At 42.9% G+C, this 16133-nt stretch overlaps 1 protein-coding gene across 1 annotated transcript in view; it reads left to right on the top strand.

Moving 5' to 3' along the window:
• pla2r1 (phospholipase A2 receptor 1) overlaps window positions 1–16133 on the top strand; it is a 44250-nt gene that overhangs the window by 5786 nt on the left and 22331 nt on the right. The window contains exons 2-11 of the mRNA XM_035411189.1: window positions 1902–2282; window positions 2371–2544; window positions 3845–4009; window positions 4147–4260; window positions 5602–5751; window positions 6023–6211; window positions 7063–7223; window positions 7436–7546; window positions 10080–10192; window positions 10882–11051. Of these exons, the coding sequence (XP_035267080.1) occupies window positions 1902–2282; window positions 2371–2544; window positions 3845–4009; window positions 4147–4260; window positions 5602–5751; window positions 6023–6211; window positions 7063–7223; window positions 7436–7546; window positions 10080–10192; window positions 10882–11051 (1728 nt within the window). The remainder of the gene's footprint in view (window positions 1–1901; window positions 2283–2370; window positions 2545–3844; window positions 4010–4146; window positions 4261–5601; window positions 5752–6022; window positions 6212–7062; window positions 7224–7435; window positions 7547–10079; window positions 10193–10881; window positions 11052–16133) is intronic.

Below are 16133 nucleotides of genomic sequence, written 5' to 3' on the forward strand. Positions count from 1 at the left end.
GAACTTCTGCAGTTTTCTAAATGGCATTGAAACTTTGTTTGGAATCAGGTGTTATGGTCCGACGGCATGGCCAAAATGGAACTTTTTGGCCGTGCGTTAATGTGTTAACATTGGAAGAAGGATGCATGTTGAAAAGGACATCATACATACGGTGAACTATGGTCGTGGATCTTTGATGTCATGGGATTGTTTTGCATCTACTAGTGCTGGAGCTCTTGCTAAGGTCAATAGAACCATGAACTTTAGCAAGTACCAAGACATGTTGGCCAGACGGCTGCTTCCCTCTGCCAGGAAGCTCAAACTTGGCCGCAAATGGATCTTTCAGCAAGACAATGATCCAGGCCTACCTCAGAATCAGCCAAGAAATGGTTAACGGACTCAGTCTGTAGATTTAACCCTGATTGAAAATTGTGGTTTGGATTGAAGAGGGCAGCCCTCGTGTACAAAATGAAAGATCTGAAGGATTCTGAAAGATTCTGTTTGGAGGAGTGGTGAAATATGGTTGAATATCCCTCCAGTATGTTCACAACTCAGTAGTTATTTGAGTAGGAATAACTAGGTAAGATGTGTTCAAAAGGTTTTTAAAAATAGACTGAATATTTGTGAAACATTTTTTTGGAAATACATATAGTTTCAGAAAGTGATACTTTGGTTGATGTTATGTCCCACCAATCCCCCCCCCCCCCCCAAAAAAAAAAGAAAAACACAAAAACAAAAAGAAACCAGTATTTTTTGCATTACAAATTTAATTAGAAATGACAAACCTTCCATGTGCTGCAAAACATGAACAGTACAAGTTAAACTGTGTTTCAGAACGTGTCTTCTATGAGACTTACATTTCAAAGTGGGGAATGTGGTGTTTTTGTGAATTTTCATTCACGTGTTTCCGTTCCTTCAATGCATATTTTTTGGAATATCTCCCAAGTTAATACATATGGGAACAATACATGCTGCTGTGGTTAGAAAATAAAGTCAGCTGATGTCTCACTGCTGGTTTCTCTACAGGAAAGCATAGATGCTTGCTGTGCTAAATATGCTGTTTCCCAGCAACAACCATTGGAATGAAGATGACAAATAGACACAAACAGACAGTGATGTGCTTGTGCATAATGCCCACAATATCCTGTCAGAGTTGATTGCAGTAGATGGGGTTTCTTTAAATGATGTTGCCAAGAGTGATCACCTTAGGCCAGCCATTCTAAGAGATAGTTATAGACAGAAAATGCATTCTCTGCACAGTTAATTACTGAAATACGTCATGTGAACTTGATGTAGAAATAAGTGAAACGCAGGGCATATCATACTTGATAATGGCAGGCCTCATTTTGTCAGTAATATTTCAGTTTGTGTATTTCATTATTATAGTTTTATACAAGGTGATGAAAGCCATTTGTGGTATTGGGGATAATCCATTAGTTTTCCATAACTAATGGATTATCCCCATAACACAATTCAAATTTTGTTCACACCGCACAACATACTGTTCAATTAGACCCTTTTGTTTATTTGAAACTCATTACATACAGCTAAAAGTCGGTACACTCATGATATATTTTCGGCCATCTTTATCTTTGCTGTATGCAGACTAAGAGATACATTCCAATAATCCAATAATGAACTGTTTCTTTCACATGAAGATGGCTGTATATGAAGGGAAATAAATTAGCGTCTAAATACGAATGACCGCTTTTGATACTCTCTATGCTTTTTCCATATTTCTCTGATTTGCAGTGTATTTGGCATGATATGGCACTTATCCATGTATGTCACTTCTTCTATCTTGCTATCTCCAAAATCGAATGGAAACACAGGCGTGCGTAGAATGAAGAATTTCATAATTTCAGATGCATACACAGCAGTCTGTAAAATAGAACTTGACGGATTTGTGTTTCAAATTGTAGGTAAAGGTGCATTTATCCTGGAGAGCATTCAGCTGAACCGCTGTGTCAGCCTGGACCGGTCCAACCTGGTTCTGGAGAGCTGCGAGAAGCCCACCCGGTTCATGCTGTGGAAGTGGGTGTCCCGCCACCGCCTCTTCAACGTGGGCTGCAGCCTGTGCCTGGGCCTGAACACCAGCGACCCGCTGCAGCCGCTGGGCGCTTTCGAGTGCGACGTGCCCCTCCCCACCCTGTGGTGGCGCTGCAGCGGGAACGCCCTGTTCGGGGCGTCCCAGCTGAAGCTGGCCGTCACCGGACGCCTGGTCGTGGCCAAGAGGTCCGCTTACCACCAGTGGAGGAGGTACTCCACGTCCGGGGAGGGGCCGTGCGCATACCCTTACGAAGGCAAGTGGGCGGAGGAACACGCGAGGCGGTCGGCGCCTGCCTGTGGTGTAGCGCTCGGCTGGTGCTAATCGAGGCCTGTTTGTTGCAGAGATCCACACGCTGTTGGGCAACGCACACGGCATGCCCTGCGCTCTGCCCTTTAAGTACAACAACAAGTGGTACTGGGAATGCACTGCCGAGGGCCGGGAGGACCACCGTCACTGGTGCGCCACCACCAGCCGGTACGACCAGGACGAGAAATGGGGCTTCTGTCCAACTCCAGGTACAACTTGCGGACATCACCACATGCGCATACACACTCTCTCTCTCTCACACACACACACACACACACTAAGGCTGTCAAAAGTGCCATGAAATTGAGTTCTTATATTAGCTTTTGTAATTAGTTAGCGTTCGAATATATTCTAATATCATTTGCCTATAATTCACAAAAATAAGCTTCTTATTGTCGGGCGCAATATGCACGTGACGCTCCCTTTAAACTGGCCTGCGCGTTACTTTCCACAAGCGGGCAGTAGAATAGAGGACATCAGTGAACTTTCCTACTGGGTTACTACATCTGGAGCCTCATTTGTAAAACGTATTTTAGATCAACTGTGTGGCGCGTACGTAGAAAATCATGTCAAAGTAGTGATTTATAAAATTTCAACATGACTCGATTTGACCGTGGGAACGGTTGTGGCTTTACGTCAGGTCTTCACTTCACGTATGCAATATAAACAAACAAATAAATAAATATACAGCAAACTGAAACATTTAAGAGAAATATCAGTGCAAAAAAAAACAGGTCTACGGAGGAAGTAGCCTCAACATGGATTGAAAACTTTCAATTTTTTCTGAGGTCAGAATGCAAACAAAAATGTAACATTAACGCATTTAACGGCAGCACTGAGTTGGCGGTGTATCGAGTCAGATAAATAGAGTACATGGTCGTAGCCCTAACTTCCGTGTCATTCATGGAATAGATGGCCGTGCAGAGGATTGCAGCGTTTTCAGTTCGTTATACTACCACGTTAAGCGCACGCATGATTTGTACATGGCGAGTGGACGTCCGCCAGCAAACCGGACTCCAGGGACCGAACTAAAGCTACGAGACAGAGTAAAAAACACGTTGCAAACACATCTTTGCATGCAGAGTTTGCAAGTCACCTTCTTGGGATCATCCTTTACACGCTCGAAATGATCCCACACTTTGGGTGATTTCCTGCCCGACGTAGTCTAATAACTTTTTAACGACAAGGCACAGTTTCCGAATGGAGTTTGAGGTGTTTTTCTTTCCTGCGACTAACCGGCCAGTGAAAACTTGGTCGACTAAAACTCTTCTCATCGACTACCGGTTTGGTCGACTATTAGGGGGCAGCCCCAACACACACACACAGACACGCACACACACCCACACACACACAGACATGCAAACACACACCCACACACACTCATACACACACAGACACGCACACACACGCAGCATTAGAGGCAACCATGAGGAGCCATGTGTTGCGTACGGGAGGTCAGTGTCCGCTGTCAGTTTAAACTCCGCTGACCCTTTTGCTTTTGAATTTCAGAGTCGGGTTGCGGCACGTTCTGGGACATGAACCAGGAAACGAAAGCCTGTTACCAGTTCAACCTGTACACCATAGTGACATGGAGCCAGGCCCACTCCTCATGCAAAGCTCAGGGGGGCAACCTGCTGAGCATCACTGACCTGGTGGAGCAGCGGTACATTAAAGGTATGGAGATCGCACCCACGCCTGACTTCAACAGTGTGCTGACTTTCTCACCTTTGAACTCCACCGTCAATGACTGGGACCAGAGGTGCTTGCAGTCCCCATTCCAGGCTCAGGCTGTGCTTACTCTCTCTCTCCAGAGCGGCTGAATGATGTGGGGAGGATCGTGTGGATCGGCCTGAACCATCTGGAGGAGAGGGCAGGCTGGCAGTGGTCGGACGGAGCGCCCCTTGCCATGGTCAACTTCATCTCAGGTGACGAGCATCCATCCCGACCATTCAGGGGAGTGGAGGCCAGAATGACTGCTAACCTCGCTTTTCCGGCCTCCTGGGGTGTTTCTGTTATCGGAGTCTTTTTCATATGCCTCACAAAACGAACATCATAGTTTATTTCATGGCATTAGTCTGACTGATAGAGGGGAATATAGCTTCCATATTTTTTAGCCGGACCTTGAGGGCCTATCAAGGACAGTGCATGTCTCTTACTGAGGGGCTGGCTAACTTGCTGAGTTGCTGACTTCCCATTGTTGAAATGAGCACAAGTGGTGCTAGTGTGCAGTCAGTGGCAGTATTAATCTTTACTAGCAACATCAGATGAGTGCAACAATTTAAGGATAGAAAAACAGGGTTACTCTGGACGTGAAATGCTGTTCATGTTGTATGTTACTAGCTAGCGAGTATTATGTTAATATTCTACACCACATTGTATATTTGTTGGATAAGTTCAAAGTACCCAAAAACATTTGCAAGTTTGCTTGCTAGCTAGCTAGTTTATATATTATAGCTTAATGGCTAGTTACAAGTAGCTAACATTTAATGGTTTGCCGAAAGCTTACTGAATGACTAACTACTGTATCTACTTAGCCAACGTCCATTTAATAGTGAAGCTGGCTTAGTTGGCTGTCAGCAGCCCGAGTTTAGTTTAGTTTAGTTATGGCTAGGTATGAGGAAGTATCTTCTGGATCTTCTTTGAACAGAGGGTCCAGTACCATTTATGGACAAAAAGTCATGGGTCAGAGGTTCCAGTTTGTGACAGACAATGCTCCCCATAATCTGTATCCAGGGTCCGGCTGAGCTAGGCTTGCCTAATCTTGTTTCTTTAATCATACCTGGTGTGGTAGTAAACCATGAAATGTCAGAGGCCATGTGAAATGATAAAACATCATCACTGTTATAGATCGGGTGTTGATAAGACAGTCAATCAGCAGCAAGGTTGTACAGCTTCTATGTGATTATGTGATTTTTTTTTAATCACATGGAAGCTGCAAGGCCTTGCAGCTGATTGGCTATCATACCAGCACCTAGTACATATCACTAAGATAAAAAATAAAAATAAAAATAGGATTAAATATATCATGCAGCCCTTCACTGGTTGGAAATTATATTTTGTCTTCAAAATGAATGTTGATGATTATATTGTGCTGTACTTTTCCAATAGTAGTAGAAAATGAAAATGAAAATATATTATCAGGGTTTTTTCCCCCTCTGAATTTTCAGTATAGCATTATTTTGAGCTCGTGTTTCCCGTGTAAGGTTTCAGGTAAGCGGGAGTAATTTCAGATTGCTTCACTTAGGCGAGTCCACGCCCTTTTGCAGGTATCTCGGACATGTTTGGCCAGGAGAGCAGGCAGTGCGGCGTGTATAACTCCGCCGCGGGGCACCAGTGGCAGAGCCTCAACTGCGAGTCGGCGCTGCCCTACATCTGCAAGAAAACCCCCAACGACAGCCGGACGGCCGAGCCCTTCGGTAACCCCGCCCGGCATTCCATCCGTCTCCCTCGTCTATTACTCCCGATAAGGGGAAAAAAAAGCCTCGCATTGTGTTCCTCAGTTAGCACACACGCTGACGTGACTCACTGGGGAAAGCCCCGCTTCGCTAGCGCGGTCGGGAGTGTGTGAATAAGGGGTGAAATCCGGGATTAGGTGTCTCGCTCAGGTGCGGGACAAGCCAGGATTTGAGCTTGTGACCTTCCGGTTGGCACCCTATGCGATGCCCTAACCACCTTGCCGCCCTGTAGAGAACTGGCAGTACTACCGCACGGTGTGTGCCGCCGGCTGGGTGCCCCACAACCGCTTCTGCTACCAGGTCCTGCCGGAGCCGGGCAGCTGGGAGGACTCGTCCGCCTCCTGTCAGGCCCTCCGGGCCAACCTGACCAGCCTCCACTCCCTGGCTGACATGGAGCTTCTCCTCACCCTGCTCAGCAACTGTGAGTGCCCTGTGATGGAACCCTGGCCCGGATTGGCTCAACGTTCATCCTTAACAAACACTCAGATGAGTTGGAGTGTAACCAATTTTCTACAGAGACACAGCATAGCTTGTATAAGTTCATTTTAAGGATCACTGAACTTAGTAGATTATGTTTGCTAAGAAAAACAAGCTTGCTTTTAAATGTGTCACAGGTTTCAGTTTTAGAACAAATTTTAGTTGAATCTCCAGTTCACCGTCACAAAGTGCTGCCATCGTTGACCTGTTTGTCTCCTACTTTTTAAATTTACTTATTGTTGATTGTATTTTATTTTATGTACTCTAACCTGCCCAGAGATATAAATTAGCTACTTCATACAGCACCTTCATACTGTGAACTGTCCCTGCCAAATGTCATCTTGTCATTGAAACTAACATATCGGACTGATATCACAAACAGAACGCTACAGTTGAGTTATGTTGTGAAGTTTAGAATGACTGAGGCTGGCTGCAGCAGAACTTACTGTAAGCCTGACGATGCAGTGTTCCGAACAGAGCCCTTAACCAGCCTTAATACACACACCTACTGCACCACCTTTTAAAGACCTTCTTCCTGTTATATCCAGGCATAAACCCTACAGGTGGAGAGCAGGTAGAGGAAGTTAAGTTAATGGTAATGGACGGTAAAATTACATATGTGTGGCACAGCGTAATTGCTAATACTAAGATACAGCAATAGCGCATATGATGTAGCACATTCACGGCAAGCCTGTGAGGGGCCCCCTCAAACTCAAAGGTGGAGGTGCTGCATCATGCCCCAGCATGCGTTTCCGCCGCGTTTGATAACTCGCCGCTCGTGTGATCTGTCGGAAGTTTCAGCCTCGACGTCGGCGGTATGGATTGGCCTGAACAACCGGACCTCGCCCGCCTTCGAGTGGTCGGACGGCTCGCCCGTGAATTTCACGCCCTGGCACAAACGGGAGCCCAATCTCCGCCACAACTTCACGCAGTTTTGCGTCAAGGCGAACAAGGATGTACGAGGCTTTCTGCAGTCGGGTTTTTACGTCCTTTCTATTTCAGACTTTCACCTCTGTTCAGCAGGGGAAGGTGTGTTATGTCTGTGTGCATACCGTCTGGGCCTGTGGTCGTATTGTGTGTGATGTGGACATTGTGAGTAATTGCAATTTGATTGATGTGGTAATGTGAGCGATGTTTCCCTGTGAGCTGATGGATGCTTGTGTTGCAGGAAGGCAACTGGCTGCTGGCTTCCTGTGATGAAAGGCTGCCTGCAGTCTGCAGGAGGCCAGGCCTTCTCCCTATACTCAGCCCTGACGCGTGGGATGAGGACTGCCCTGAGGTGAGGCTCAGCGGTCTGGGAACCGCACTCTTTAACCTGTCAGAACGAGCCGCTGCGCTCCTCGTCCAGGCTGTCAGGCCGTGCGAGTTTCAATGGGTGCGGAAGATTCCCATTAGCACTGTAGCATCGGCCCTCTGTTTTATCAGCAGATGCGTCTCACATCACAGTTCTGTTAGGATCAGATAATTTGACCAAAACATCTTATGGGAACTGAAAGTATACATTTTAGCTTTTGAACGGCGTGCTAAACATCATCTTTAATGGAAGCTGCACGTGTAGTGCTTGGGGAGCTGAGACAGTTATCTGGGTTTGATCTGGGGTTAATTACGTGGAGCACTGCCAATTTACCCCCAAGGCAGGTGCTAAATATCACACTGTCCCATATCACACTGCGATATGTTAAAATGCATGTTATCCTGAGCGAGGGTGTCTGCCGAGTAAATCATAGCAGAAATTGTGGTTTCTCCTTGAGATAATTACGGGAATCCTGCTACATTTTTATGCGCCGGGATTCATTTATGCAGCACTACATTACTCAGATCCGGTACACGACAGATTTCTGGCAGAGGTCTGGACTGCTCAGATTAAGACACGTATGAAAAGGCTTTCTGTCAGTTCTGTGAACCAGACTGTTGGTAATCGGGACAATAAGCTTATTCAAGCGGCTGAGTGACGTATTGTCTGACTTTCGTATCATGCTGAGGTCTTATTTAGCAGAAATTACTCATGAGCCTCGTTGCTCGAGAGACTGATGTGTTTGGAATGCCCTCAGGAGACAAACAGTCTCACTGTGCACACGCTTGCACACACCCACTCACTTTATACATCGAGGGTGATGTGTGCCAAAAAGAAAAATAGATGTTACACAAGGAAAAGGAGTGTAAAATAAGAGGTCTTACGGTTAGTCAGATTAGATACTGAAAAAGAAAGTAGAAATAGGAATGGTTTTACAATGTTTTTTTCAGTGTTTTTTTTTTACATCTCTGTTTATTCATTCCCTGGTGGCAGGTTCTTGAATTGGCGGTGTCACCCACTAACACTGTAATGCTCTTGATGGTTGCAAGGGGGGTGATTGTTTGCAGTGTATTGGATTGCTTGTAAAATTGGATCAGCGACGCACCCTATCAGGCTAGCATTCCCTCTACAGCTAATGCACATACAGCTTTGTCATTCAAAATCCCCCACACCTGTTTCAAATGAGCAAAGGGATTATGTTTTGACAAATGAGGATATGGGAAGTTGAGCAAAACAGGAAAATGGAGCAGAAGTAATGGGAAAAAATCAGTGATTCATGAGTTTTCTTTTTGTTGCTGACATTCTTTCGTTTTACATTCTTAATGCTCTTTTTTTACCTTGGTCAGAAATGACCCCTCATTTTGTGCCTGCCATGCCTGTTAGGCATGGTGTCAGGCAGGTGTTACTAAGACGGTCTTTGTAGTCAGATATTCCATCTCATAAATCAATGTGGTAATGTGCCTGCACTGTGGAGAGGGAGGAGGGTAATGTTAACATGTCTCTCATGTAAGCTCCATGTCTGCTCAAAAAGCCCCTGTCTGCCCAAATATATGTTTTCCAGACATCTTAAAATCCATGGTAGTATTTTTTTTATGGGTAGTTTCACTACTCTTCACCATGTAACTTCATCATATTTACTAAAATTTATATTGTATTGTATATTATTAAAAGCATTATTAATATTGTATAATACTAAATTAGAAGAACGTGTTCTTTGTGTTCAAGTACATATTTGAAAGTTAATTGGAAGGATTGAAATATTAAGTGCAGGTCATAAACAGCTTGTCTGTTTTGAAGAGTACTGGTCTGTCCTTAGTACTTCCTCCATAAAATCATGAAAGGAGGCTATAGGATCTTTCCAGCTCGACGGCTTCCACTGGAATTAAAAAGCATTCCTTCCTTGTGTGAGTTCAGGGGTGTCCGTGACAGCCATTGGTCGCCAGTGCAGGAGCAAATGGAAGCCACTTGTCAAAACAGAGGGATTTGGGGGTCTCGTTACCCTCCCAGATGGTCACTTGTCGGAGCGCAGCCTGCAACTGACGCCCCCAGGGTCCTCTGCTGCATTAGTTTGCTTGTTTTACCCGCGGCTGTTCTTATTTGATTAATTGTGCAGGCTCCGTATCTTTTCCATGACGGTGGATTATTTTTACTGTAATAAAATGCATTGGGTGAAGGAGTCATCCTGTAATGCGAGTGTGATTGTATCTCCCGCTCTCGTCTTACATGTGCTTCTTCTGTGTCAGTGGCTTGGCACTTTATTATTTTCATTTGGTGTTTTTTTTTGCGATTTGTCTTAAACTATTTTAGAGCACTTTGTCATATCTTTATTTTTTTACGGTTCGTGATAATAAATGAATGGATGTAATTGGAAACATCCAAAGAGCACAAATATAAAACCTCCGCACTGATTTAACCTAATTCTTTAACATGGAATCATTTTTCCATACTAACAAGTGCAGGGACTTATATGCAATAGTAGACATGAGAACAATTTTTGTCTCTGCATTTGTTGTTTTAGGGTTGGAAGAGGAGAGGTCATTTCTGCTACAAAGTTACAGATTCTTTACAGAACTATGGAGATGCTTTGGGAGGATATTACTGCAAAGCACCTCTCGTCACAGTGGAAAACAGGTGATATGCCTCATTGTGTGTTCACTTTCACACCTCCCTCATGGGAACAAATTTGTTGTGGTTCATTGCAGTTTATTCATCGTCTTGCTGTCAGATTTGGTCCAGGAATGTTTGATTCATCAACCAAGCCAGTATACAAAGTGTTTGGCCAGGTCTAAGATTAGAAAGCAAATCAGGAATGTAAGTAACTTCCATGTGCGTCACAAATTTAGGATCTGTAGGATTAAGAGTCAGCCGTCAATAAAGAAGACAGCTGGTGGACCAAATTAAGTTTTGGCTATATTGCAATGTGGACATCCTGGCGATACCAGTGTTTTACGTTCCTTACACATGGTCATGCATGGTCATGTGTGTTATCTGATTTGGTACACGGGATACATGTGAACCAATTTCCATAATTAATTAGAATTTATCACAGCTATTTGTTTTAGTGTTTCGAGAACAATTCTGTTGTTATACCGATCATAACACACATCCTCTTCTAATGAAATTATAATGAGTGTGCTTTATGTTTACATGTTTATTCCTTCGATACTGTCAAAATGTAGAAATGGAATGAAAGTTGTGTGTGCAACATTATAATAAGTTTTTTATTGCATTGCTTGTGTGATGTTTTGACTCATCAATTTCAATGTGATACAGTCTGTTGCCATTCATGACCAGTTATATTTCATATTTTCATATTTCAGATTTGAACAGGCCTTCATAAACAGTCTGATAAATGCAGTCAGTAGTCATGTGGGCCAGTACTACTGGATCGCCTTGCAGGGCTGGGAGAGACCTGGGGAGTACAGCTGGCTGGCACTCAATGGAACTACCCAGCCACTTCTATACACCAACTGGAACCGACATCAGCCAGGTTTGTAGAGCAAAGGCACAGATTTGCCTTTGTTTTAAAATCATGTGATCTGTGATGTCACAAAGCCCTGTTGGAAATTGCAGTTGGTTGAGCCTGAGCCTGGTTTCAACCCTTTGAAGAATAGGCTTTTTGTAATGTTTTTTTTTTTTTCAGAAAATTTTGATGTCAGTGTTCTAAAACTCCATTGCTTCCCACTGCTTTCAATTACCAGTAATTATTACCAATGCTATTATTTCAGAAATGTTGAAATAACAGCATTGTATAAAAGGTTTCATTATAAAGTAGGCATACAAACACGCTTGCAGCAAAAAAAAAGAAAAAGAAAAGTGATCTAGAGTGTAATTAATCTTTAAAGGGTGGTACAGTTGGTTTGAAGCTGGTTTGGAGATGGTCAAGCTGGCAACAAGATGGTTGAGATAGCAACCGTGCTGGCAAGACCATGTCCAGCTGGTGGGCCAGCTTGGTACAGACAACAGACCATCACCAAATTCCAGATGGCATCCAGTCGGATCAGAAGCTGGTTCCAGCTGGATTCCTTCTTAGACTGGTAGCTGGAATTTCCACCAGATAGTATACAAGGAGGCTGCTATGACACACATTAGCAACAATGGCCCTGCCCCAAATTTGAATGTTTGTGTCCTAAGGACATAATTTAACACCCCTGGGTTAAAGCATACCTGAATAGCACCTGAAGAGGGGTATCGACTTGAAGGGGAATTGGTACAACTCGTCTTTTGGAGTACGTTTCTATCATCAATCAAGAGACAGAGGTATCTTGCCTGTTGGCAGGAGGTGAGATGGTAGTTTCATGAGATGATTCCAACCGCTGCTAAATTTACATGCTTTAATTCCTGAGCATGTCCCAGCAGGGGATTCATGCAAGACAGCTGAATCACTACAGTCAAAGAGATCCAGTGCCTTACTGCCTGAACATGAATTTATGCAATTCAGAACACATGCTTTATTACATATGCCTTATTTCAATAATATGGCATTCTTGTAGTTGTCAAAATAACAAAAAATAATTCATTTTAAGTTGAAAGCTTACAGGTGAGAGAAAACATAAAACAGAACTTCAGTTAGGCTTCAAAAATAGTTGTTTTGAGGTATGAAGAAATGTACCTTTGTGAGTGCCCTCCGTAATGTTAGGGACAAAGGCATATTTTTTCTTGATTTGGCTCTGTACTTCGCAATTTTAGATTTGTAATCAAACAATTCAAATGTGGTTAAAGTACTGTTTCTTGGATTTTATTAAAGGGTATTCACACATTTTGGTTTCACCATGTAGAAAGTACAGCATTTTTTATACATAAGCCCCGATTTCAGAGCACCATAATGTTTGGGACATATTAATGTTATGTAAATTAAAGTAGTCATGTTTTGTTCTTTGTTTTATATCTTGTGCATGCAATGACTGCATGAAGTCTGTGACCCATAGACATCACCATGTGCTGAGTTTCTTCTATGGTGATGCCCTGCCAGGCCTGTACAGCAGCCATCTTTAGTTCCTGCTTGTGTCAGTAGCTAGTTGCCTTAAGTTTTCTTTTCAGCATATGAAATACATGTTCAATTGGATTCAGATTGGGTGATTTGGCTAGTCAAGAGTTTTCCCATTTTTGGTTTTGAAAAACTAATTTTTAGCGGTATGTTTGGGATCATTGTCTTGTTGTAGGATGAAGTTCTGTCCAATGAGTTTGTTGCCATTTGCTTGAACTTGAGCAGATAAGATGCTCATGTACACTGTTACCATCAGCAGTTATTTCATGAATAAGGTCATCAGTTTGTCTCTACCCTGTGACCTGGTGTATGTTAACTTTTGGCCTCAACTGTACTTTATCAACTTTGATTACTGAAGTGGTGCAACTGGGATAATTCTTTGAGAAAGGGCTTGACAAAGATGCTCTAGCTGGAGGACTGAAGTACCATGTGAGAAAACAAGGGAGACAAACTGGTGGCCCTAATCATCAATGAAGACAAGTGATCCAGTACCTGTGGCAGCCATATATGCCCAAATAATAACACCCCCACCACCATGCTTCACAGATGAGTGTAGTGCTTTGGATTTTGGACAGCTCCTTTTGGCCTCCACACTTTGCTCTTGCCATCACTCTGATACAACTAATTCAGTCCATAAGACCTTTTAGCAAAGTGTGACCTGGCCATCTGGTTTTTTTTGCGGCTAACTAGTGCTTTGCATCTTCCAGTTTAGCCTCTGTAGGTCTAGTTTTGAAGTCTTTGGCTAACATTAGTCACTGGCACAACCACGCCTGCTCCCTGGAGAGTGTTTCTGATCTGTTGGCCAGGTGTTTGGGGGTTTTTCTTCATTATGGTGAGAATTCTTCGGTCATCAACTGTAGTCTTCCTTGGCCTACCAAGCCATTGCAATTACCGAGCTCACCACCAGTGCTTAATTTCTTCTTAAAGATGTTCCAAACTGTTGATTTTGGCAAGCCTAAGGTTTAGTCTATGTTTCAGACTGTTTTTCTTTTCCTCAGCCACTTAATGGCTTCTTTTTCCTTTATTGGCACATCTCTGGTCCTCATGTTAACAAGCACCAATAACAGACCCTAAAGTCAATGAAAAGCCTAGAATCAAGACTAGCTGCCTTGTATCTGCATTAAGGAAGCAATTAACTCACCAGACCTATAAGAAATACCTGTGAAACCATTTGTTAAAAGTGCTGTAGTTTCTTTGGTAGTAATTCTTAATGGTGAAACCAAAAGGTATAAAAATACCATTAATAAAAGCTGAGAATCTGCACTTTACCCACATGAATATGATTGCAAATCTGTCTTTTATATGAAGGTATTTATTCCCCATGTGTTTGTTGAACAGATATATTAAATGAATACATGCTCATTGAACTTCTAGGCCTCATTGATCTTTCATAGTTCAAGTCCACTATAATACTGTCTTACTCCGTTAAGGGGATTGGCTGAATGTGCATAAATTGTAGATCATAGTCACTTACATCCTGCAGTACATTCACAAGCACATTTACAAAAACCCTTATCTGTAATACAGAACAGATGCATCCGGTCATGTCAAATCCAGGTCTGCATACAAATCATTGACTTCAGGAAGTTCTTTAAGTGCAGGGCTGTCTAACCCTGTTCCTGGAGATCTACCATCCTGTAGGTTTTCATTTCAACCATAATTTGGCACACCTGAGTCTACTAATTAGCAGCTCTCCATGATTTCTAGCTGGTGAATGAGGTGTGCTTTGTTAGAGCTGGAGTAAAAACCTACTGGATGCTAGATCTCCAGGAACAGGGTTGCACAGCTCTGGTTTATGGACTATATATGTTGCTTATGGCATGAGTATTCATTTGAGGAAGTGCCTGTATATCCTCTATATTTACGGCCTTTAAAGGATGATTTGGGACTTAATTGTTGCCCCTAAGCTTAGCCATGCATTCTGCTTACCACACTCTTGTCCTTCCTACAAATGTGTTTTGTTTCAACTTTTGTTATGCATTATTTTACACCACATGCTTAGTGTTAACTCTGCGAGACACTCTGATAGAGTACTTGCGATCCCTGTAGCACCCATATAAAGTCTGTCAGAGTTGAATTAACACCAGATATTATACTGTGTGAGTTCATTCACTGTTGCATATATGATGAAAAAAGTGACACTGATTTTTATTTAATAGTCCACGTTGAGTATAAAGCACATTGTGAAAGCACACACTGGCAAAGTGCTTATGTCATTGTCTTATCACTTCCTGCATGTGCCAAATACTGGCCATTTATTAATACAATTTTTAACAGGGGGGCTTCTTCACAGTGATTCTTTGTGCTTATATCTCTTCATGAAAAGCAATCACAACTTTCCAATATAGAACAAATTTAGTCTGTTTGAATTCCCTTTAACTTGTGATTTGGAAGGAAAGAAAGGTTATGTCTGAAACTTTCCATGTCTTGCGCGTAGATTGATAAAGATATTAATTATGCATTTCAGTAGTCCTGGGGTGTTTACCATGTAGGCTGGCAAATATCCTGCTTTCAGCCTCATTTAACATGCAAACTAATACTCTTGTGGCGATCCACTGCTCAGCAGTTTTGTGCCTGGTGACAACAGTATGCGGGAGTCAGAGTTAAAGTATCAGAAGGTGAGGGAACACTGTTAGCTTAATCTCACATTTTTGCAGAGACCTACTGTGAGAGATTTTCAGAGTGGAAAGAGTAGAAAGACAGTGGGGCGGTTTAGATGAAACTGTTCTTTAAAGCATGTTAGACAGCTGGCCAGAAGACAGCAAGGGCTGTAAAGTAGGCGGTATACTTAGTAAGAAGTAGAATTTTTTGAGCAATGAGAACAACTGAAGAACAAAAACATGCTGTGTTGTGTGTTATCACGGTGCAGTGTGCAACGGCCCCCAGGGAGAACTTTTAGAAAATGTCTTTCTTGTTCTCCGACCTCCCCCTCTCAGCTATTGGTCCAAATATCACATGGTTGGTTACGTCACGGTTGAGAGTTCAGAGGGCAGACTTCACATGCTAATGTACGGAGAGTCAACGCCAATCTCTCTTCTGTGGAGATGGGATTTCTGTGAGTTCCCGCATGTTTGATGAATGGTGCTACTCGTTTCAGCAAGTCATCAAAATGCCTAGCACACATTCGGAAATAAGAGAAGTGGACCCCCTCGTCATTCTCCGTCCTACTCTGTTTTAGAGGACGAACGTACCATCTCCTTCGCTTTTTTTCTTTTTTTGCATAGCTAGATAAACTAAAGCCACTTTAAACACTTTAAACTTTTTGTTCTGTGTTGTGATCTCGCATAGCCCTTTTCTTTATACTTCCAGGTCTGGGTGAGATTCCAGCCCTGGTTAATAGCTGCCTCGTAATTATTCTGTGCCCCCCAGTGGCGTGGAGTGACATTAAACGGTGCGGTGTTCTCACTGAGTATACCGACAATGGTGTTCGTGGACGTGTTCGCTGGTGGTTCTCAATCCTGAAGTTCTTTCTTCTTACTGAGTATACCGTCAGCTTAATACTCATAGCCACAACCTGAGTTGGTGAGATGTACTGTTTATTTATTTATGTATTTTCTGACAGAATATATAAAATAAATAAAAAAG

Source organism: Anguilla anguilla, chromosome 3, assembly GCF_013347855.1.
Source record: "Anguilla anguilla isolate fAngAng1 chromosome 3, fAngAng1.pri, whole genome shotgun sequence".
Classification (NCBI taxonomy): domain Eukaryota; kingdom Metazoa; phylum Chordata; class Actinopteri; order Anguilliformes; family Anguillidae; genus Anguilla; species Anguilla anguilla.